Genomic DNA, 24,362 nt, shown 5'->3' with positions numbered 1-24,362 from the left:
TAAGGAAATCAATTATATTGAAAGATATTAAATTATTTTAAAAATCAAACTTGTAGACCCTAAGTCAAGAATCCTTGATATAGAGAACACATTAATAGTCTTCAGAAGCACATAGGATAAACATTGTTTCTCTAATTTTCCAAGGTCAAATGTCATAACTACATTCACTTGCTTGGTATCATCCAATCTTCATCCCTTCAAAGTTTTTATAATTTCATTTATATGACCTCTCTTTCTGCAGATCAAAATTCTTTCATTCATTAGCAGACAGACTTCAAGAATTTCCAGGATCAGAAAATCTCGTTCCTTGGTGGCCTATCTGATGGAGATAAGAGTCTCAGAACTTACTTAAGTGGGCTCTCAGATAACACAGAGACATCCTTTTCTCAAGTTTGTACTTTAAAATATTCCACTTTAGAACTGCCAGAACTTGTCTTCCATTATCATAATCTTCAAACATTATGTGTTCATCTCCATACTGTGAAAGACACTGGAGTGAGGATTTAGTGAAGGTTTTTTTATTGAGAAAATTGAGATATGACTGGATTCCTTTACCATTGTGTTTGTGATGGACATCAGAAACATTTTTAGAGAGCTTCTGATGCTTTTGCTCTAACTGTGCAAACACAATTGCCAGAATATATCACAGCTCATCACATATTTGTATAAAATCTTATAAGTACACATTAAAATTCTTTTGTTGTTATTTAGTATATGCATGGGATGGTGTCATACTGAAGTAATTAGAGCTCTCCTTCAGTGTGATGATTACTTTCCAACTGATCTTCCATGCCTCAGTAACTCAGAAAAAAAGGAAAGTGAAAACTCTTTCTTAGAGGGACTTGTCAGTCAACATTTCTCATTCATTTCACTCAGCAAGGAGAGGAAATTTTCGTAGATACAAATAGTTGATTAGTTTCTCACACTCTATTGTATTGCAATAACTGCACAGTTGTTAACAGAGAAGTTTCTTTCTCTGATCTCCCAGTCTCCCCAAATAACCACTGATAATCCCAATTCACTCTTGTTTCTTTTAGCCACATGGCCCTCTAGACATAGTCCCTCTACACATCCAGTCTGAGTGTTGAATTATGCATTTCACTCTCTTCCCCTGTGGTTAGAAACTGGTTGGAATTAAAAGGAAGCTGAGAGCTCCCTAGAGGGTGGAAACAGATGGATGTGTGTTTTGTTTATTCCACCAACCTTATAGAATAGATTGAGCATTTAAAATGCAAGAAAGCTATACTGATTTCAGAAGAAAATAGGTGCTTTCTCCACATCACCTTAATGAAAAATCCTTTCTCTCTTCTAGTTTTCCAATTACTTGCCTAAACCCTAGCTCCATGTCTGTAAATGAAGATGAAATTTGGATTTCCAAAACCATTTAGCCTATTGCTCAAATACATTTGCCTCTTGACTAAGACTTCCCTTTAGGAAGATCAATGAAACCTGACATCACAGGGTAACTTTTGGCTAGAAGTAAAGAAAATACCAATTTAAACTATAATTATCACACATTAGCATTTAGTCAAGAGAATGACTCCAGGAACTGACAAGTCTAGAATTAATGACAAAAGAAGCATGTAGAAAAATTTGATAACTAATATAAATATTAAAAATGGGTTAAGAAAATCAGTGAGTAGAGACAACTATGAACAAGATATCTGGAGACCTGGATTTCAATAATTTCCCTTAGCATGCTTTCAGGTTTACATAGAACATTTAACAAGTTTTAATTCCACCATAAACTTAGAATTTACTTTTTAGACATGTTTTAGATGAAATGATTTTCTATTTATGGCATAAATATGATTAATTTCAGAAAGAAGAGGGCAATGATGATAAACAGGTTATCTTTCAAAAAAAGAGGTCATGATTCTTGTTTGTAGGATACAGCCATATTTTCTTGTAGTTGCTAAAGTACAATGTGTCTAATAGCAAGGAAACATTTAATTGCCTTTCTAGCTAATTGAATTGTTTCTGGATGTGGATAAGAGGCATGCAGAAAAGGGTAAACAACAACCTGCTCCCAACAGAGAAATGCTGCAATGAACCTATAGCTGGGAAATGCTGCCATGAAAGTTGATAGAAATTCTAATGAACTCCCATCCCTAGATGTGTGTACTGGGAATATGTTTTATATTTCCTGATCTGCTAGATGCAAAATTAAAATGCCAAAATAAGGCCATTTTGATTCCTTACCATTTTAAATGTTAATAAAAAAAATTCGACCATTTCTGCCTTTCTAGTCATTTCAGCAAGGTCTTCACTCCCCTGATCCATCAATGTGATCCTATAAATTGTTGTCTAGGACATAATCTCAGTGGCTGAATCAAAATTCATTAGTGCTGCAAGTAATATAATTGAAAGCTGAAGAGCTGAAATATTAAATTAAGGATATTTTAACAAGAAATTATCATCTTCCCACAGACCATGGAACTACAGAATCTACCTAGTTCAACTCTTTCATTTTGCATTTTTTTGTTTATGTATCTTGTCTAAGGTCTCACAGTTTTAGGATTAGAATCCAAATTAACTGACTCCAAATCTAATATGCTTTGCACAATGCCATTCTGATTCATCTAATACATAATTTGAAAATAACCCTCTGTGCCTGGGTTGTCTACAGTTGCTACTTAATATTCTACACTCAATTATGATTGACAATTTAGAGAATAATAACTGGTCAGATTTGCTTTCATAATACTTAACTAAATCCAATAGAATGTAATTTCCTTGACAATTTCCTATCTCACTTTCAGCTTGTATCCTTGGCTCCTAGCATTGAGTCTAGCACATAAAAGATGCTTACTTAATAAATACTTATTGAATGACTGATTAATTATCATTTTGAGACTCTTGTAGTCTCCACAAAGGAAATATAGTGCTTGAAAGGCGGGGATTGAAGAAGGGGGCAAGGAGATAGATTTAGAGATTGGGCCATATCTTATTGGTAGGAGCAAGTCCACAACAATCTAATAGTAACTAAATGAATGAATGAATGAAAGTCATTTATTAAATATTTACTATTGTGTTAAGTGTCAGGGAGATAAAAACAAAAGGAAATATAATCTGTGCCCTGAAGAAGTTTACATTCTAATGGAAACAAAACAAATAAAGGAGATTGGTGATTTATGAGGGGAATTTATCTCTAAAAGTTACAGAAATGATAAGAGGAGCTTTAGGGAAGTAGTTTGTTGGAATCATTCACGCATGTGATAAATACTAGTTGACTGCTTATATGTTCCTTTTCATTCCTCCATCTATTCATGCTCCTTATATTTTTGCTATATTTTGGATATATATATATATGCTATATATTTATTTTCCTAATCTATTGTCAAGATTGAGATAGGGAAGTCAGAGTTTAATCAATGCTTACTTCTGATTTACTGGAGTACTGTGGCTCTTTTGTACCCTATGATTTATACTAACCAATCCCAATAATATAACTTATTTCATGTATATTATAATATAAGATTCTAATTTACATACTCTCTATTTACATACATATTATGCAATATAACACAATGAACTGCAGAAATATTTATTTAAAAACTCAAAAGTAACCAAAAAGTCATTTGAGGTCTTTTCTCTCTTTATCAATACTTCTCCAAGTTATGATTATATAATGTTACAATTTCTATTGCTATTATCCAAGTTGCTTTTGCCATTACACATCAAATGTTTTGAAATCTCTAGTGCAAAGAAAAACACAAATGAATTTATCCTCAAATAACCACTCAGTGAACAGAGGTCCTGCTACTCTTTTCTCCAGAAAGAAAAAAAATAAGCTAGAAGAAGAATCAAAAAAACTGTTGGAAATATATTCTTCTTTTGCTGAGCAAAAGGTTAAAATCACAAGAAAATATATAGATGAAAGAACAGCTAATAAGAAAACAACTCAAGCAGAAATTATTATATCTGACAAGGTATACTAATTATCTGTATGTTATACTAGGGCCAGAGCCTTTCTTATGTCTTCAGCAGTGGAATGACTTTATCTATGGTGTTGAGAACAAATGTTATTTTTTTTAATGATATAATTTACACAGTTAGGTTTTTATTTTCATGTATACGTGAATTTTCTATTGAATGAACAAAACCTCCACACTGGTAAAAAAAAAAAAAGAAAAGAGACACAAAGGGTGGGGAAGTCATGCCATACTTCCAGATGGACTCTAAGCTGCCAAACTGAGAGAGGGAGGCGTTACATTATTCCATAGAATTTACCAAAAAGAGGAGGAGGTTTCAAATTGCCAAAAATCTGAATTTTCTGCTTAAGATTTTTTAAAACAATTTAATCCAACAAACATGCATTAAGTGCCTACCTTATGAAAGATACTGAGAGAGGCAGAGTGTGTGGTGATGAACTTGTAGCAGGTTCTGAGCTTGATTCTCAACTCTGCTTCCTAAACCTTGGGTAAAACTCTATGGATCTAATTTACCTTATCTCTATTTGGTCTGTATTATCCCTAAGAATCCTTTCAGTCTAAAGATCTAAGATACTAAGAGAGAGGCACATAGAGAGAGACGTGAGAAAAAGTGGATAGAAAGACAGATTTAGAGTCCTGAAGACTTAGATACAAGTGATGCTCCATACATATACTAGTTATATGACCATGACAAAGACACATATTGTTTGTGCTCCAGAAAACTGTCACACAACATGTGTGTGTGTGTGTGTGTGCACGCACGTATCTCTGACTCTTTCTTTGAGTGTGTATTTGTCTATCTTATCCCTCTATACATATATACATCGATACACATATAATATACAATGTGTGTATGTTTGGAAGTTTCTCCCTACCCCCCATAATATGCAAGATATCGAGCTAGGTTCTATGGACAGAAAGAGAAAACAGAAATCCCATCTTCAAGAGCTTACATTGTATAGGAAATCATTAATATCTTCTTAAGAACTACATCTTGAAGTGAAATAGCTGATAATGACATATATTTCTGATTCCTAGAAACAAGTTTGTTAGATTAATTCTGACCCATAGAAGTTTTTTGGGACTTCTAAGCTTTGTGGCTATAATAATAAGCCAGTATTACAAAGTAGGTTTCTTTTTTTTAAACAGAATTTTCCTTCTTTCATTATCCTCCTCAGCAACATGAAAAGGAATTAAATCATGAGTTTTCATCACAGTCATACATTCCTGGGAAGCTTCTAACAGTGTTATGATTTTTGACATCTTAACCCCAAAATCAGCTCAACTCAATTTAGCTCAGCTTAGTTCAGTTCAATTCAATTCAAACATTCACAAAGGTTTTCTCAGGTGTCAGGTCCAGTGCTAAGAGAAAATATTGGTCTGAGAATAGATATTGGATTTGTTGTTCAGTCATTCTCAGTTAAACCAACTCTTTATGACTCCAGTTGGGGTTTTCTTGGCAAAGATACTGGAATGGTTTGGATAAAAGTTGGTGCTATCCATGGGAACTCTATCTGTAGCACAGCCTTTGTAGTTAATAAAAAATGGTTGTAAGATTTCTTTTCTAACTGCCAGCAAAGGGAATAAGTTGAGACTTTTTTTTTCTTGATGCCCAGAACTCAGATGCTGAGATATACCTTCATTTAAATTTTTGTATTTAGACATTAAATATTCTTGAAGAATTTTAAGATGAAAGGAAAAACTAAGTTAGTGATAGAGAGTAGAAAGACAAAGAGCCCTTATGATTTTTTAAATTTAATTTTATAGAGAGCTTTTCATAGTCCTCTAGATGGTCTATTTTCTCCCCTAAATTACCATGCTCATAATTTAGATAATAATGACAAGGGAAGGAGCTGGATCTGGTTTAGGGTTGTGAGGATCAATGAACTAGAATTTACCCAAATGGGGTAAAATTAATCTTAAAATATAATATTTAATCTCACTCAATGATTTTTTCTAAAAAAATCAAATTTTGAAATTACAAAATATTAATGACTACTTTAAGTTGTGAAATATAAACATGTATATCATTTAGAATAATATTTAAATAATTAAAATACCTTATATGTTTTGTTTAAATAAATATAAATTTATATATTGAAGTAAAATTACCTATCTTCAACTGTTAGCATTCATTACTTAATTAATATTGCTTTCTAGCCTTAAGGAACATTCTTTAAGTCTTCATCTGTTATATGAGGTATCAAAAATTTTTCACTTTATATTCAGAGAGAGCTACTGGAAGATAAAGCTTCCCTCCCCCTACCCCAAGCCAGTTCTAATTACTTTGGTGGAAGAACTTTATAACTATTCAGCTAATTCCAAGAAAGACTTTAGTTTTCTACTCCCTTGATCATTTTTTTTTTATGGAGAGAATTGCTGTCTTTCATTTTCCCCTTCTGTGATCAAAACAGGAAAGAGGAAAAACTAATTATACAAATTTGTGTCCAATGTTTACTCTGTAACTTTCTTAAAACTAGTTTTATCCATTAGCTTCTTACCCTTTTTAATCATTTGACTTTGAGATCTACAGCTAATATAAAAGCTATTTTTTGCCCTAATTACTAAAGATTATCTTTATTTTCTTTAGTAAGGCTCCTGACTCTTCAAAAATAACTTTTTAAGGGAGACAGCCTTTCCTTGCCAAAAACTATACTTTTAAAAGTAATTTGAAGCAAACATGAATGATTTTTACACTAAAATAACATAAAACTTAATCAGATATATTTTCATTACAAACCTATATGATCCCCCAAACAGGATAATCAATTCATGAATAAGCAAGAGTTATAGCATAAATTTAAAAATTAAATGTCTCATATATTTCAGGCAGGTATCAATAATAATTCATTTCAATAGCGTGCTAAGACTTACAGTTTGCTTTCAACAGCTTAGTGACTTAGGTAGTATGATTAAAGATGAGGAACCTGGGTCTCAAAAAAGATATAATGATTATCCATAGTTATATGGCTAAAAAAAGTTAGCTTTGGAATTTCATCTCAGGTTTGCTAAGTAGGTCATCTTGAGGACAGAATATGAGTATTCTAGTTTATTCACTCAAGATCTTTTTGGTTAGAAATGAACAAATTGGGTTTTTGGCTTACAAGAAAGTCTCCTGAATTTGGTGGGTATGAACCAGTTTTCCTAGGGTTTAGCCATCTTCTGGGAAGTTGATAATTGTCTATTTGGGCTAGTGAGGTTAAGAAATCAGATCTTAGAAGAGATACAAGAATATTATGATACAATACTTCTAAAGAAGCTTTTAATGTACAATTGTAGAATTTATTTTTTATCACCAAATTATAATAAACCTTTCATTTGTCTGGCATCTAGAATTTTGTTTAAAACACTACCATATCTAATATCTGACTTTTCTCACAATAATTACATATGAAATAAGCAAATAAATAGTTTAATAGAGCAGGTATTATTGTTCCCATTTACCAAGTGAGAAACTAAGATAGGGAACAAAAGATAAGTGACATGATTCTACTTACAAATACAATTCACAGCACAGCTATGTTCTGCTTTTTAAATTTACTGATGATTATCTACAAAAATATATACACACATACTCATATGCATATATATAAGCATATACATATACACTATACATATATGTGCTTATGTAAGCATATACATATAGCAAGTATACATACATATCTATAAAATACATAGGTAAATGGCATAGACCTTTGATTTACATATGCATATAAAAATGCACATACTTGTATATATACATATACATATTCACCTACATATGTGAGTACAAACATAATATACATAATATATAATAATATGCATGTGTGTATACACATATGTATGTGCACTTAAAACTATACTCAGACTTTTGTAATAATCTGTACTATATATGTAAATGCATGCATGCATACATGTGTGTTTATGTTTATGATGTAGCTGTATTTTCGTTCATTTGGAAAACTCCCATTTTGGAAACTCCCTCTATAGATGCTGGATTTGTGACTACTTTTTAACATAGTTTTATAGTCTTAGAGAGTTGCAGGGGAACTGAGAAGTTAAATGATATTGCCCATGATAGTGCAACTGATATATGTCAAAGAGAAGATGAGAACCATTATCTTCTTGGCTCCAAAATTAGTCTTTTATTATACCATGTATCCTCTCACATCTATATCTACAACATAAGCTCTTGTATATTAGAAATAAATATGTTGAATATACTTATTCTTTTAATAGTAAGCAAGGAGACAGTATGTGATGACCATTTAAAATTAGACATAGGAATTTTTTTTTCTTTTTAATTTGATATATAAATCATCCCTATTTGCATCTCTATTAGGAATAGATGTGAATATTTCTCTGAATCTGTAGTAACATTACCAATGGTGTAAAGAATTTAGCTTATTTTGGTAGTGTCAGAATCCTTGCATTATGGTATATTGGCTATATTTGTTTACCCATTATAGGAGGTTTTCCTAGGAGGAAAAAGTATCCATTTCTCCTTTAAATGAAATCATATCAGTAAATCATCTGATTTTTAAAAACTTGATCAAATCATTGTAAGAAATTTTTCTTGGGGATAGAGGACTATAGCCATTTATTCCCTGTATCCTATTCTAGTTGGATAGCTATGGGATTTATTCACATCCAGAAGAACATTTGAAAAGAATGCTAAGGATCTAGTGCCTTTGTGAGAGGCAAAAGCTTGGTTTAAAAAATGCAGTGTGATTCTGATCTTCACACACACTTTCATGGAAGCATAATATCAAAGCTCTGGAATCTTTTTATTCTTCCTTTGGCCTGACTGAAGATATCCTCTATAGCCCCTCTTTTTCTCCTTTTCTCTAGTACAGTTAAGATAGCCACCCCATCTCCACTATTCATAACCAAACTTTTCTTTTCTTTGTCTTACTCCCTCAGTATTTTGATAGGTGGCTGGCCAGGTAATAAAAGGGGGGAAAAAGAATATTTAACAACTGATTTTTCAAACATTTCCTTATTCTATATTGCAAACTTTCTGTTTATAACACATAGGTTATTATTTATTTAGGCAAATTCATATCCACCAGTGTAAGTAAAGAATTAGATTTTTTTTTCCAAAATGTGGTTAGGCTTGGATTTCACTATTGCTTTTTTTTTTTTTTTTGGTCATCTTGCAAATGGTTTCCATATCTTCTACTTCCCGTAAATATTTTGAACTAGTACATTTTTTCACATAAGCTTGTTGATTTTAGTATAAATAACACCTTGACTGAATTTAAAAGCTAAGCTAATAGATCAGATCATATGAGAATGAAATGACTTGATCCTTTTCTGGGAGCAGATAAGTGTGTATGGACAGGTTAAAGAGGTATTATGTCAAAACAGATATCCTCAACATGTAGCTGCTACTATGCTGATTTATGGTAATACCTTATGTTTCAGCAGTTAAACTTCAATTGTAAACAGAACACAACATCTTTTCCTATTAAAAACTCTATCTAACTGAAGATTGTACAGTTTAAGACTAGCAGATGGTTGAAACAAGAATTTTAGTAACCACATATAAGAACTAAAGCTTAAGCTTGGGAATCTGAAAACAAGGTCTTTTCATATAAGTTTATTTGAATTTCAGGCAACACAGAAGGTGTCACACATGTAATTATTGTCTATAAAAATCTGATATTGCTTCAGAGATGTAGTCATTTTCATCTTGTACTAAAATCTAAGAAATCTCTTTTTGTCATTTTTTTCAAAAGGCTGAATTGTTTCTAGATCATTTTCAAAGGCCTTGTATACTGAACAAAAGGACAACAATGAAAAAATGCAATGTTTCTGCCAATGTGAGCATACTGTTCCTGTATCAGCTATTGGAGTCCCACATAATATTCAGTCTCTTCACTCTTATTATTCAGAATCTTTACATAAGACCCATGTAAGTATCTCCCTTGGGCTAGTCTCCCAAGGTTGTTTATCTACTTTTCTTCTATTTCCCAACCAAATTAACTTTTTTTCTGTATTACATAAAATTTGCAAAGCTCTTTTTTATGTTATCTTATTTAAATGTCTGAACAATTCTGTGAGGCATTTGCTATTCCATACCCATTCTACAGAATAAGGACACTGAGGCATGAAGAAAGATTACTGATTTGCCCATGGTCAAATTGCTAGTTAAGAATTAAAGTCAGGATTAGAAGGAAGCTCTCTCCTAATTTCATTCCATTATGCTTTCCTTTATATCATTCTGCCTCTCTTTCTTTCCCCTCAAGGTCTTAATAGGCATCTGGCTACTTTACTTTGGCTAAGGTGTTAAATGTTAATAGTGAATGATAATGATCCATTCACTATATATGTTGCATCTATCATTCAAATTGTATTTATAACCCTTAGTCACCTCCATAATTTAGTCACGTCCCAAACTTTAAGGTCATGACTGTTGCTAAGCTGTTTAAAAAACATTAGATGAAATGAATATTGCAAAAACAAATATATGACTTCTCCCCATATATCTCAGAAACAGTCGGTGGAAGGATGTTTTGAACTAGCAGCTCTTTAGAATAAAAATGAAGACGATAGGGTAACTTGGAAACTATTCATTATAGCATCTGGTCTGTGTTTATAGCTACATATGCAGACTGACGAACACCCTCAGCACATTGTAAACTTAGTGATTACACATCCAGAATGGAAATAACTCATTGGATGACTTGCTATCCAGAGTACACTGTCCCATGTTTTATAACTGAGTTTCCTTGGATTTTGGTTACTACAAAAAACATCAGATTGTTTTTGGTTTTAACTTTAGAAAAAATAAACCAAGGAAATGTTGAACATTAACAACAAAAGTAGAAACATTGGGACCTGGACTATTATTATATTTCAAAGCTACATTTTCCAAAATAGTATGGGTGTAGAAGTTTAGGAGTTAAAAAAAAATGAACTGGGAAAAGGAGAAAAACACCTAGCAGGTTGTCTAATAATTTTTTGCTTGTTTGTTTTGTTTTGGGTTTTTTTTTGTTGTTGAAATTTAGCTTGAATAATTCCATTTTGATCAGCCCAATTATCAATAGCTCATGAAAAGTTGCTTAATGAAGGTTACTTGTTAAGTGATTAATTTTAATATATGACTAAATAATAACTTAAATCCATGTAGTGCTTCTATAACTACAAAATATCTTTTGTATTTCATCTTGTTTACTTTTAAAAATAACTCTATAAAACAAAGATGTAGACATAACTATCCCAGTTTGATGGCTATGGAAACTTATTAGTATCTCACTCACCTTAGGTATCTCAATGCAGTTGATAAGTCTGGTTTATAGTTAAAGACCATTTTAAACTACTAACGCAGATTATGTACTTTTTCAATGACTTCAGGATTGCATGGATGATCAATTTATTAAATTCATTCTCAAATGAATAAAAATCATTTACTCCCCTAAATTATTTATGAGAACAGAAAATGGACCTACAATAAAACCTTGGATTCATTTTATGCAAAAGAAATCTTAATTTTACTCCAGGCACAAAACACAGAAGAGAAATCTCCTCAGGTTCTACTGAAAGTAGTGCCAGGATACCACAGGCAAACAAAATGGAACATGGCAAGCTGTAATAATGCTTGGCTGCCTACACAACTATTTGTTTCTGGTAGTTATGGAATCACCAGCTTCCTATTCATTTATAAGTATTCATTGGATCCACATGCTTCTGAAATCAGTGTACTGGTCCCATATGTCAGGGACTTCAGGAGCTCATAATCCTTGCTCTTGAAGTTCTTATACTTTTTGTGAGATAGAATAAATTGTACTGAGTCAAATACTAAAAAATGAATAAAAATCAGCTAAGAGATCATAGATAACTATTTCAACTGCATTTTATGAAACATTTTTCCTCTTGCTTTATATTTTTAATTGCTTCACCAATCATAAAGCATGATGGAGGCCATTGTCACAGCAACCTATTGATTGTACCACTATAGCTTTCCATTTTGTTTTATGTACCACTAAAGTTGGGTTGCCAAATCAAACTGGAATTTTCTAACTACTCTGGAAATTTGAAGCGACTTTTAACCTTTTAGAGTACCTAGAACACTGGGGAAACTCCAGGAAGGCAATAACATTATAGATGGCATATGATATAATGTGCCATTTTTGTTAATCATATGTAGATAAGACTTTGGGTTTATTTATTTTCTTTAAAAACAGATAAGGGCAATTTAACAGGGACAGAAAATTTGAAAACACTTTGTGTGTGCACTCATAAACCAGAACAATTAGAAAAAAATAGAAAAAAATTTAAAATGTGCAAATCCTTCTGCTAAAAGGGTCATATCAGATTCCTTTCCTATTAGAAGAGACCTAGTCAGTGTCACAAAACCTATGGAAATTTTTGAAGCAACATAGTAAAGGTGAAAAACTAAATTAAAAGAATAGAGAAGGAAAAAAGGAGAAAAACATGCTAATCTATTTTTTCTTTTCAAAGTTATCTCCCAAATAATTATCTAGTTTAGACTATTTTCAACTTTTTTTCTCACCGTTCTAATTATTTTCCTTTCCAGATCTTTCCGACTCCATTTGCTTTTGGACTCAATGGACCTTTTCTTATCTCTGGTCATTTGTGACTGAATTTTATCTTCTTTCCTTGCTTTTCTGTTGAAATGCTTGCCAATAGCTAACCAGCTGGGCTGGGGATTTATTCAGTCATGCAAACTATGACAAACCATAGGCATCCACAGTGTTGGCCTGGTGTGCCTATGCAACCAGTTAAAGTAAATTGACCACAAATTATTTGGCCAGCATTACCAGTCTATCAAGACCCAAGAACTTTTGGTCTACCTGCCAATTTCATTATTTGGGCAAGAATCGCCAGGTAGTGTTGAAATTGTGTTTTTAAAATCTCTTAGTTCTTTGTTCTTTTCTGATTCCTGAGGGATGGGGGTGGGGGGACCGGTGACTTCCCACTTATTCCACCTAATCTTATGTCTTTTCCCCATGTAAGACTAATGTCAACAGGTTCTTTTTCTCCTCCCTGACCTCCAAGCATCATAAGTAGTTTCACTACATGGTAGGTAGAGACAGTAGCAATTTCATGTTGATAGAAAGGTGTCTCCTTCTTTTGGAAAAAGATTAAATCCACTGCTTAATAAGTACATAAATGGCATCTATAAGAATAGGTATACTGGTTTATAAGCACATTTTAAAAACATGAGGGATGGGAGAAGTTCTGTACTTATTCAAATTTTAGCACAGTTATTTTTGGGGTGGGGGATGGGGGAAAGGCTTCAAATCTGTGATTTTTTTCCCAATAAAGGACTCTTAAAATAGAAGCTCCCTCATTAATGATCAATAACTCATCTATAACTAAAAGTCAGATAATTACCTAGGGCACTGAGCAATTAAAAAAATTTACTCATGATCACATATTTAGTATGGATCAAAAGAGGAATTTTAATCCTGTTCTAACTTCCAGGCTAGTCCCTGTTAGATTTTACTAACTCCCAGGAATGCTAAGCATGCAAATATTAGAATTTATATTTACTCTATTAACCTGTTTTTATCATTTGTAAAATGTGGTAAAAAAAAAAAAAACCTGCATCCCTCTTCAATGTTGAGTACTGGGAAGCCCAAATGAGAAACTGTGTGTGGAAGTGATTTGAAAAGTATATAAAGTCTGGGACAAATGTAAGGTACTTAATTCAGTTCAAAAGAACTAATATGTGCAGGGAACTGTGCAAGCTTCTGGATGTTCCTGAAAAGTCCTTTCTATTAAAAAGTGAAATTAAATATAAAATTAGAGAAAACAATTCTCTTCTATAATTTTCAAATTTATGTTATAAATTAAGGTATATTTTTTATTCTAAAATCTATATAAGTTATAAGAACTTTGACTTTATTGTGGGGAGTAAGCCATAAATGAAAAATATAAATGTGTGCATAGACTTTTGAGCAAAAGAAAATGAAAATAGAAAGCAGGGCCAGGGAAGGGCATATTAACCCCTTAGTGATGTAGGTAAGAAGAGAGAAAGAAACAAGACATCAGTGTTTTTATGGAGTCCCAAGATGCATCACATTTCATGTTTCTTGTTTGTTTTTTAGTTTTAACCCAGGGAATTAGCTAGTATAAAAGGATAGAGAGCTAGACCCGGGATCAGGAAGATCTGAATCCAAATACTTCCTCAGATCCTTACTAATGATAGAATCCCAGACAGGTTCTTTAACCTTGTTTCTTCATCTGTAACATAGGAATAATGATAACTAAAAGGATTGTTATATGCATAAAAATAAGATGCTATTGATAAAGTGCTTTACAAACTTTAAAATGGCATGTGAAAGATATTATTATCCTTACTATTATTATTATGTTGCTAATAACACAGATAATTCAGTAAGACAGGAGTATCTTTAAAGAAACATTTTTTTCAGTTGTGAAAATAATAAAACTGAAAAGTGATCAGATAGTCAAGAAGACTCCATTAAATAATTAATACTTGTCACAAAAGTTAAGTCACTTGGATTAATGGTATGGCTGTTGAAATATGAAGTATCTCCTTTTTTTTCTGTCTAGTTTATCTACATTCATTGCCTGCTGAGACTCACAATGGTATGTAATAGCTCAAAGCTCTAGACTGACGAACTTCATATAAGAAATATCCTGAAAGTTGGCCTGGACAAGAAACAAGACCTACCAGTTACGATTTCACATCCATACTACTATGATCTGAGCTCCCACTATATTCATGTTCCGCAAAGCTTGTTGAATTTTTGCCAAACGTATAAAGCATTATAGCATTATTGATTTAAGCTTAGAAGGGAACTCAGAATTTAGCTTCTTTAATAGGTGATGAATCTGAGATACAAAGAGTCAACATATCTATAAAGAACAACATAAAAGCTACTAATAAAATTCCAGTCATAGCTTTTAGCTAAGAATAAAGAGATCCTAAAGATACTTCGTTGATAACTGTTTTGTGTTCCTGAATTTTCATAGGAATAGAAAAATAAGTGAATCACAAGACTGGTAGAAGGTGAGAAAATGAGAAAGATAAAAATAACACAATAGAAGGAAATAGGGGAGGGGAAAGGTAGGAAGGAATAATGAAAACATATGAGGAGAAAGAGAGAAAAGAGGAGGAGAGGAGAGGGTAGGGGAGAGAGAAAAGAAGAGAGAATGGGAGGGGAAAGGAAAGAAGGAAGGAAGGAAGAATAGGAGAAAGGAAGGAAAGAAAGAAGGAAGGAAGGAAAAAAGTAAAGAAGAAAATAAGGAATGAATAAAGAGAGAGAGAAAAGAAAGAGAAAGAGAGAAAAATAGGAAGAGAAGGAAAGAGAAAAGAAGGAAGGAAGGAAAAAAAGAAGGAAAGAAAAAGGAGAAAAGAAGGAAGAAAGGAGAATGGAAGGAAGAAAAGAAGGAAGGAAGGAGGGATGGAAGGAAGGAAGAATAGGAGAAAGGAAAGAAAGAAGGAAGGAAGAAGGAAGAAAAGAAAGAAAGAAGGAAGGAAGAAAGGAAGGAAGGAAGAGAGAGGGAGGGTGAGAGAGAGAGACAGAAAAAGAAAGAGAAAAAAGAGAGAGAGAGAGAGAGAGAAAGTGACCCAGATCAAATAACTCACTTTGCATTCCCTGCCCCAGGCTTCTTTCTCCGGAAAATGCTGAGGAAAGTATTGGAGCGGCAGGGCAGCTTGCCGTCGCCGACGTGCATGCGTACCACATCTGAGGTGGTGAAGGCACTGCGGACGTTCCTCTCAGGCTTCGCGATGATGATGTACATCTTGGGTGTGAACATGCATCCCAGTGCTACTGTCACACTGAGGCTCACAGCAAAGCAGGTAGTGATAATCTTGTAGTTGCTCCCGAAGTAGATGGGCACAAAAGCCAGCCAGATGATGCAGGTGGTGTACATGGTGAAAGCTATGTACTTGGCCTCATTGAAGTTAGCGGGCACATTTCGGGTCTTGAAGGCATAGTAGGTGCAGCTCATGATGAGGAGTCCATTGTAGCCCACGGGGGCCACCACCCCCAGGTTGCTGGTGTTGCAGATCAAATAGACTTCCTTGATGCTGGGGTAAGACAGGATAGGCATGGGGGGCTCCATGACAATCAGGGTCACCACCAGTGTCAGCTGCACACTAATCAGGATAGAGGCGATGATCACTTGGGCCCAGGCGCTCATGAATCGGGGCTTCCTAGTACATATTTTCTTCTTGCTCCCAGCTAGAATTCGTGCAATACGGTTGGTTTTGGTCACCAAAGCAGAGTAGCACATGGCAGAGGAGAGTCCAACCAGGAGGCGCTGGAGGTAGCATGATGTGATAGTAGGCTTGGCGATGAGGGTGAAGGGGCACACGTAGCCAAGGAAAATGCCAGCTAGAATGATATAACAAAGCTCTCGGCTGGAGGATTTGACCACGGGAGTGTCTCGATATAGCACAAAGATGAGAGTGACAAACAAGGTGACCAGAATGCCCAGGCAAGAGAACACTACAGCTACAATAGACTCTATGTTGCTCCACTGAAGATAGCGAACAGTAATAGGTTCACAGCCTGTATGTAAAAAGGAGAGAGAGAGAAGGAAGGAAGGAAGGAAGGAAGGAAGGAAGGAAGGAAGGAAGGAAGGAAGGAAGGAAGGAAGGAAGGAAGGAAGGAAGGAAGGAAGGAAGGAAGGAAGGAAGGAAGGAAGGAAGGAGGGAAGGAAGGAAGGAAGGAAGGAAGGAAGGAAGGAAGGAAGGAAGGAAGGAAGGAAGGAAGGAAGGAAGGAAGGAAGGAAGGAAGGAAGGGAAGGAAGGGAAGGAAGAAAGGAAGGAGGGAGGGAGAAAAGGAGGGAGGGAGGAAAGAAAAGAAGAGAAAAGAATCAAAGACTAATAGGAACCAGTGAGGAAGAAAATCAGCAACTTCCCAGATAGATATTTCATCATAATTCTTGATTTTTTATTACTTTAATGCATCATTATCATATGGCTTTTTATATAGATTCTGATAGACACTTTTGCTCTCCTTTCAAATCACATCCCCTGAAATATAATATACAACAAAAGCTTACCATAACTAATTGAAGAATATTTTGTTCTTTCCCTATAATCAACTAAGTGCAAACTGATTTCACAGTGTTTTAAGTGATTCTACATTGTCCTTAAGTCATTTTCATTCAATGAAGAATGATCAGTGATGAGGAGGAGGATGGTGATGTTTATAATGGAGAAATACCTTTTCTTTTAAATACAAGAAAATTATGTGGCTCTTTTGCTTTCACTAATGAGGTAACTAGGGAGATCTTAGATTTGGTTCTATGGTGGGCTATGAAAAGGTATTAGAAAAGTGGAGAAATTAGAGGAATAATAATGATAACAGTAACAACTAGTATTTATATGGTGCTTTAAAGTTGCAAAGCATTTTAATTATGTTAACTCATTTGTTCCTCACAACAATTTTGGGACATAACTGCTATTACTATCCTGATTTTACAGATGGGCAAAGAGAGACAGAAGTTAAAGAATGTTATTGGCCAGTACATAGAGGTAGTAAGTGAGGCAAGCTTTGACATAGAATATTTCTGAGCTCACATCCTGACCTTAGTTGTATCCTTGGTGTATGCAATGAGATTAAAGATTCATTTTTTTTTTCCTGAGATAGTGGCAAAATTCTACTGCAAATGTATACTTCAAACTAAAAATCAGATACATAGTGTGTAACCTTCAGCTAAGTGATGGAACTTCTCAATGCTCAAGGAAACTCTACAACTTTGGTGGAGGGACGAGTACTTTTTGGTAGAGTTTTCCCACTCAGGAGTCTCCTGTGCCAAAGAAAGCAGAGGCTCGGTGTTTATCTCTGATCCCTAGGAGCTTATATTCTATTTTCTCAAACATACATATAGATAAGTGAGTTAAATGTAATTTGGGGAATAGAAGAAAACTGATAATTGTGGGGATCAGGGAAGGTTTCAGAGAGGAGGTTAATCCTAGAAGAAAGATAAGGATTTAGAAAATAGAGTTGTGCTTAAAGGGCATCCCAAGCATTAATTTTGGGAAACTGCTAACAATTCAGTTTTTTGGCAATAAAAAAAAAATCTAAAATAGAATAAAGTGAAACAAAGCCGGAAATTTATATTGGAAGCATATTATTTTGTTGTTGTTGTAAAATCATTCCAGTTGTGTCTGACTCTTCTTGATCCCATTTGGAATTTTCTTGGCAAAGATCCTGGAATGGTTTGCCATTTCCATTTCAAACTCATTTTATAGTCTAGAAATCCGAGGCAAAATCAGAGGGTTAAATGCTTTGCGCAGGCCACATAGCTATTAAGTGGATGAGGCTGGATTCGAACTCAGGTGTTCCTTACTTCAGGTCCCTGGTGCTCTATCCACTGTGCCATCTAAAATGAAAGTTCAAGAAGTTTGTATTTTATATTCAAGTTAACTGAAAACCACTGGAAGTTTTTGCATAGGGGAATTATTATGTATAGGCTTATACTTTAAGAAGATGATTTTGGCAGAAGAAAGATTATAGAAGGAAGAGGCTAGAAGAAGGAAGACCAATTAATAATAATGATAATGATCCAGGATAGAGTTGAAGAGGACCTGAATTGGGACAGTATACATGTTAGTAGAAAGAAAAGGACAGATGCTAGAAATGTGGTGAAGGTAGAATTGGCAAGTCTTGAAATTGATTGAATATGAGGTGAGGGAGAAGGAGAAGTCAAGTATGAATCCAAGGCAAAAGCCTGGGCCAATTATAATAATATATGTTAGGAAACACACACACACACACACACACACACACACACACACACACACATATGCAAATACAGACACAAATAAGGAACTTCATGACATTCAAACTCTCTCTCTAATATATATTATGTTATATATATTATATATATAATGTTATACATATTATATATATTATATATTCAGAATATATTCATATATAAAAATTAAAAACTAAAATATATTCATGTTAAACATATATGTAAGACAATATGCATGTATAATAAGTACACACCCACATATATGCATAATACACATTAAGATATTGTGTTATATTTATACAATATTTCTCTAAAAGATTTATTTATATAAAAACCTGTTGCGTCCCCCATTCTAAATAAGTGAATAGCTACTGAAATGGGTTCAGGCATAGTTTGCATTGGAGAAAACATATTAGATCTAAAGAATTTTTAAGATTTTTTTTTCCTGAGAATCTTTCTGATAGAGTTTGTCATTTGGAGAAGTTTCCTTATGGTGTGTGACCTATTTTAAGAAGTGAGTAGTATTGGATTGCACTGTTGAATTCCTATGAATATTTAAACTAAATTTTAGCACCATTTCATTACAGAACAGACTTATGTTTATGTATCACATGTCTTTATATGGAACATGAAAATGATTATAAAGTTTTTTGCAAGAAATAAAGTGTGATATTTAAAAACTGAATTAAAATATGTAGTTCTCACATAAAGAAAAAAAAAAGGTTTGAGAATCCTATTTCATTAACAGCTTCAAAAATCTTTATAATTAGACATATAACAATTATCTTCATAGTCAAAATACAAAAGTGTTCCAAAGTGGTTTATGAATTCATTAAAAAACAAATTTTCTTTTTTAGACATGTGAATACAACTATGTGATCAAGTGATGAGGAAAGTTTATTACAATATAAGCTAATATATCATTTTTTAAAACTCTGCTTATTTTCTTCCAATAAAATTCAATTAAACTTGATCCAAAAAAAGAGTTTCTTCATAGAAGGCAAAAAGTCTGGAAGTGTTCCATTTTTTTACCCCTAGAGTCTAGCAAGTGCATGGCATATATTAGGTACTTAATAAATTCTTATTGATGGATTTATTAATTGGCATCTGATAAAAATATGCCACTGCAAATTGTGTAATATTTTAAATATTTCCATTTTTTAGTATCTATCAATTTCCTATTTTGCAAGCTAACTTAAAATTTTAAATAGAGTGGTTTATTAATAATTCACTCAAATACTGGTGGAAATCCAGATTAGAAATTTTCTTCAGGATTCTAATGAACACATAATTTCATGAGTCTGAGTTTCCTTTCTCTGGTATAAATTGCAATCCATCTGTAGCATTTACCATAATTCCTGCCTTTAACTTTCCATAGAGCATCTCTAGAGAATTCATCCAAAGTGCTAAGGATTTTTATTTGTTTAAAAACATGTGCACACATATATAGATATGCATATATGTCGTTTTATATATATATATATAATTTATACATATATAGATACACATATATGTTGTTATATATGTCATTTTTATATATGTATATATATTTCATGTATAAGAGAGAGAGCTCACCATTCAAGTTCTGTGTTATCACTCACTACTGCTACAAGGCCATGTGATATTCATCTCTTGCCATTCATGTCCTTCATAATACCCTTTAAGTCACTTTTTTTCTGAATTTTTATTAGAAATATGTAGCAGCCTACTTAATGAGGCTTAATGAGCTACTTAATGAATCTTTCTTTTGTCTTTTTTAAAAACAGAGATTTTTTATTCTCTCACTCCCTCTACCCCTTCCCCCACCTAATAAGACGTCAAGAAAGATAAAAACTATTTCAAATGTGTATATTTATGTAAAACAAATTTCTGCATTAGCCATGTTCCTAAAAAAGCAAGAAAAATAAAGTAAAAAATATGTTTCAATATGCATTCAGAGTCGATCAGTTCTTTCTCTGGAAGTAGACAGCATTTTTTATCATGAATCCTTTGGAATTGTGGTGGATCACTATATTGATCAAAGATATTAAGTATGTTCTTCCATATTTATTATCTTTACAATATGGCTCTTTTTATGTAGACTACTTTCCTGGCTCTGTTCACTTCATTTTTAATCAATTCATATAAGGCTTCTCTGTTTTTTTTTTTTTAAGAGCAAAACTTTTTCTTAAAGCACAATAGCATTCCATCACCATAATATATTACAATTTGTTCAGCCATTCCCCAATTGATGATTGGTTTCTAATACTTTACTGCCACAAAAAGAATCTATAAATATTTTTGGAAATAGGAGTCTCTTTCCTTTTTCTTTGATTTCCTAGGGGTATAGGCTTTGTAGCAATATTACTACGTAAAAAGAGTGTGTATCGTGTAATAGCATAGTTTTGAGCATAGTTCCAAATTGTTTTCCATAATGATTGGATTATTTCACAGATCCACCAATAGTACACACTAATGTGTATCTATTTTTTCACATCTCCCCAGCATTTATCATTTTTTCTTTTTTCAATCTTAGCCCCTCTGATGGGTATGAGGTGGTACCTCATAGTTACTTCAATTTGCATTTCTCCATTTATTAGTGATTTAAAACTTTTTTTTTAATTTGGCAATTGATAGCTTTGATTTCTTTCTCTGAAGACTTCTTATTCATATCCTTTACCATTTATCAATTAAGGAATGATTTCAATGCATTTTTCTATTGCTCTGTGGTTCACTTGCAATTTTGATTCTTCTGAGATTATAACATTCTATAATTCGTAGCCATATATCTATATGGAAAAACATGTTTTTGCTATATGGCTACGAATTATAGAATGCCAAAAAACATGTTTTTTCCCAAGATGGTGAAGTTTAGAATAGTTGTGAGTGTTTTGTTATTAATCTATTCTTGTTTCAGTTCATTGCCCATATGTCAAACTTGTCTTAGATTATATATGTGTCTGGGAGAGTATATGTGTGTGAGAGCATATTTATAACACTCTTTATAAACAATGTTTTTCCCATTTTGTTTTTCTGATGTAAAAGAGTAACTATGCATTCCTTTGAGGAATCCCTGTTGTGTTCTGAGGTTTCATTCAATCAACACTGAGTATTGTGCAAAGAAGAACATCTGGAGATAAATCAACGAACATTTATTAAGTGCCTAGTATGTGCCAGGTGAGGATAGAGTTCTGGACCTGAAGTTAGGAAGACTCATCTTTGTGAGTTCAAATATGATCTCAGGTTCTTCCTGGCTATGTGACTCTGGACAAATCCCTTTACCTTGTTTTCCTCAGTTTCCTCATCTGTAAAATGAATTGATGCACAAAGAATTGGACATCATTTAAAAATAACTGAATAAATTTTAAAAATCAGCTACACCCAGTAAAAGAATTATGGGAAATGAGTGTGGACCACAACATAGCATTTCCTCTCCTTCTGTTATTGTCTGCTTGCATTTTTGTTTTCCTTCTCAGGTTATTTTTACCTTCTTTCTAAATCTGATTTTTCTTGTACAGTAAAATAACTATATAATTATGTGTATGTATATATATATATATATATTATTTAACATATCCTTTAACATATTTAACATGTTAGCATTAGGTAGTTAGAACTACCTGCTAGCTAGGGGAAAGAGGGTGGTGAGAGGGGAAAAGTTGGAACAGAAGGTTTTGCAAGAATCAGTGCTGAAAAATTACCCATGCATATGTTTTGTAAATAAAAAGCTATAATAATTAAAAAATAAAAATAAAAATAACTGAATAAAAGTAGCATGTGCCAGGCACTATGATAAGTGCTGGGGACAAAAAGAAAGGCAAAGCCTCAAACTCTATTGGTAAAACTTTCTTTTATTTGGATTTTGAACAGAATAGCCTTCATTACACTAAAGAGCTCCTCTGTCAATATATTTATCCCTTTTGTAAGCCTCAATTGCTATTGATAATCAGCAGACTTCTGAAAACAAAATTTATCTCTATGATCATACCGAGCCGAGAATCTTTTTTGATTTTGTTATATATGTGCGGGCAACATTTGAGGGAAGATTTTAAAGTTTCGTTTTGTCTTAATAAATACATTCCCTCTTTTTATAATATTTTTCTTTTTGTTGAGAATCAAAAATTATGATCATGGCAGAATCTTATATTCTACATATGTATTGTCTGGAAAAAATGAAAACATAAGAATTTGTGAAATCTTCTGAGCATATATTCCAAGAGTAACTTATTTTCATTCCAAAAATTCAAGTCACAATATAAAACATATACTGACACATATTATTATCATACTGGATTCCATTTTTATTTTTTTTAAAGGTTAGAAATATATTGACTTACTTGCTATCTAAGGGAGGGAATGTAGGGAAGGGGGGAAAATTGGAACATAAGGCTTTGCAAGGGTTAATGTTGAAAAATTATTCATGCATATCTTTTGAAAATTAAAAACCTTTAAGAAAAAAATGAAAATGGTTAGAATAGTTTATATCCTTAGGAAAACAAAATAATATTTACTTACTATATACTTCTAAGAATAGAAAGATCAAATATATTCTTATCACATTTAGTAGCAGAGCTGTGGTTATTTTTCTTTTAATGAACATCAATCAGAAATTTCACATGGTTGCACTTGGTAGAAAAGTAATATGTTTGATTTGCAAAAGGAACAATAAAATTTATTCATGAGTTTATAGTGAAGATTCTTCCTGTTAGGTTGCCATTTGAGCAAAGGGATCTTTGTGGCCTCTTTTTGTAAAATCTCACTTTCCAATTCCACAATGTGTTATGTTGCTTTCCCCCCTTTTATTCTGAACTTAAAACCAAATAAAATGAGCATTTCCATATATTGAGCATAACTGAATAGGAATATTAAATGAAAATGTATATTATGTATTATTTGCTATATTTCTTAAATAAATTGTCTAACTTCAATGTTTGATTTTGCATTAGATAATGTAAAAAAAATTTTTTTTAGCATATTGTACCCTTGTGTTATGATGATTATTAGTAGGATTGAACATTGCATTTATCTTTGCTTTTATACTTTACTAAATATTCTAAAAAAGCAAAGTAAATAACATGAATCCTGCCCTTTAGGAACTTAAAATTTTTAAATTTTAATTTCATTGATATCTTTTGTCATAATATTACCATTATTTCTGAATATTTCTACCAGGGAGCTATCCTTTGTAAAAAGAATATATATATGTAAATTTCTTTTTAAACAAATTTAAATAAAAAAATTTTTAAAGGAAAGAGAAAAATTCAGCAGAACCAATTAACACATCAATCATGTTTAATAGAGGCAATATTCCACTCTCAAAGTATTCCACCTCTGCAAGGAAAGGGAGGATCATACATTTTCTCTCCCATTCTCCAGGGTCAAGCAATGAGTTCTTCAGCACAGAAGTAATATGGACATGTGTAGCAATACCAACAGCATAAAGTACTATAAAATCTCTTTATGAAACATTTAGAAGTGATTCACTTTTATTTTGGGTCAAGTTGGTCCCTCTATTCCCAATACTATGCAGGATTATCAGTTTATTCCTTTAAAAATAGTGTTAGTATTCTTGTATGATATTCAACTCATCTTGGGATTATTGTACTATGAAATAATGCACTCAGGTATTCAAGTGACAGAAACAAACATGGAAAAGCTTGTCTAAAAGAATATATCCCTTATAAATATGTGAAAAATGGGTCACCTACTAGCATAGTAGGTGAAAACAACTCAGAACTCTTTGAGGGAAGACAG

General features: G+C 32.9%; 1 protein-coding gene across 3 annotated transcripts in view; it reads right to left on the bottom strand.

The window, feature by feature from the left end:
* Nucleotides 1-24,362, bottom strand: part of GRM1 (glutamate metabotropic receptor 1) — a 443,057-nt gene that overhangs the window by 13,677 nt on the left and 405,018 nt on the right. For all 3 annotated transcript variants that reach the window (XM_051997908.1, XM_051997909.1, XM_051997910.1), the window contains exon 8: nt 15,502-16,432. In XM_051997908.1, coding sequence (XP_051853868.1) covers nt 15,502-16,432 — 931 coding nt within the window. The remainder of the gene's footprint in view (nt 1-15,501; nt 16,433-24,362) is intronic.

This window comes from Antechinus flavipes, chromosome 4 (assembly GCF_016432865.1).
Source record: "Antechinus flavipes isolate AdamAnt ecotype Samford, QLD, Australia chromosome 4, AdamAnt_v2, whole genome shotgun sequence".
Lineage (NCBI taxonomy): Eukaryota > Metazoa > Chordata > Mammalia > Dasyuromorphia > Dasyuridae > Antechinus > Antechinus flavipes.
This window is presented reverse-complemented; position numbering and strand designations above follow the sequence as displayed.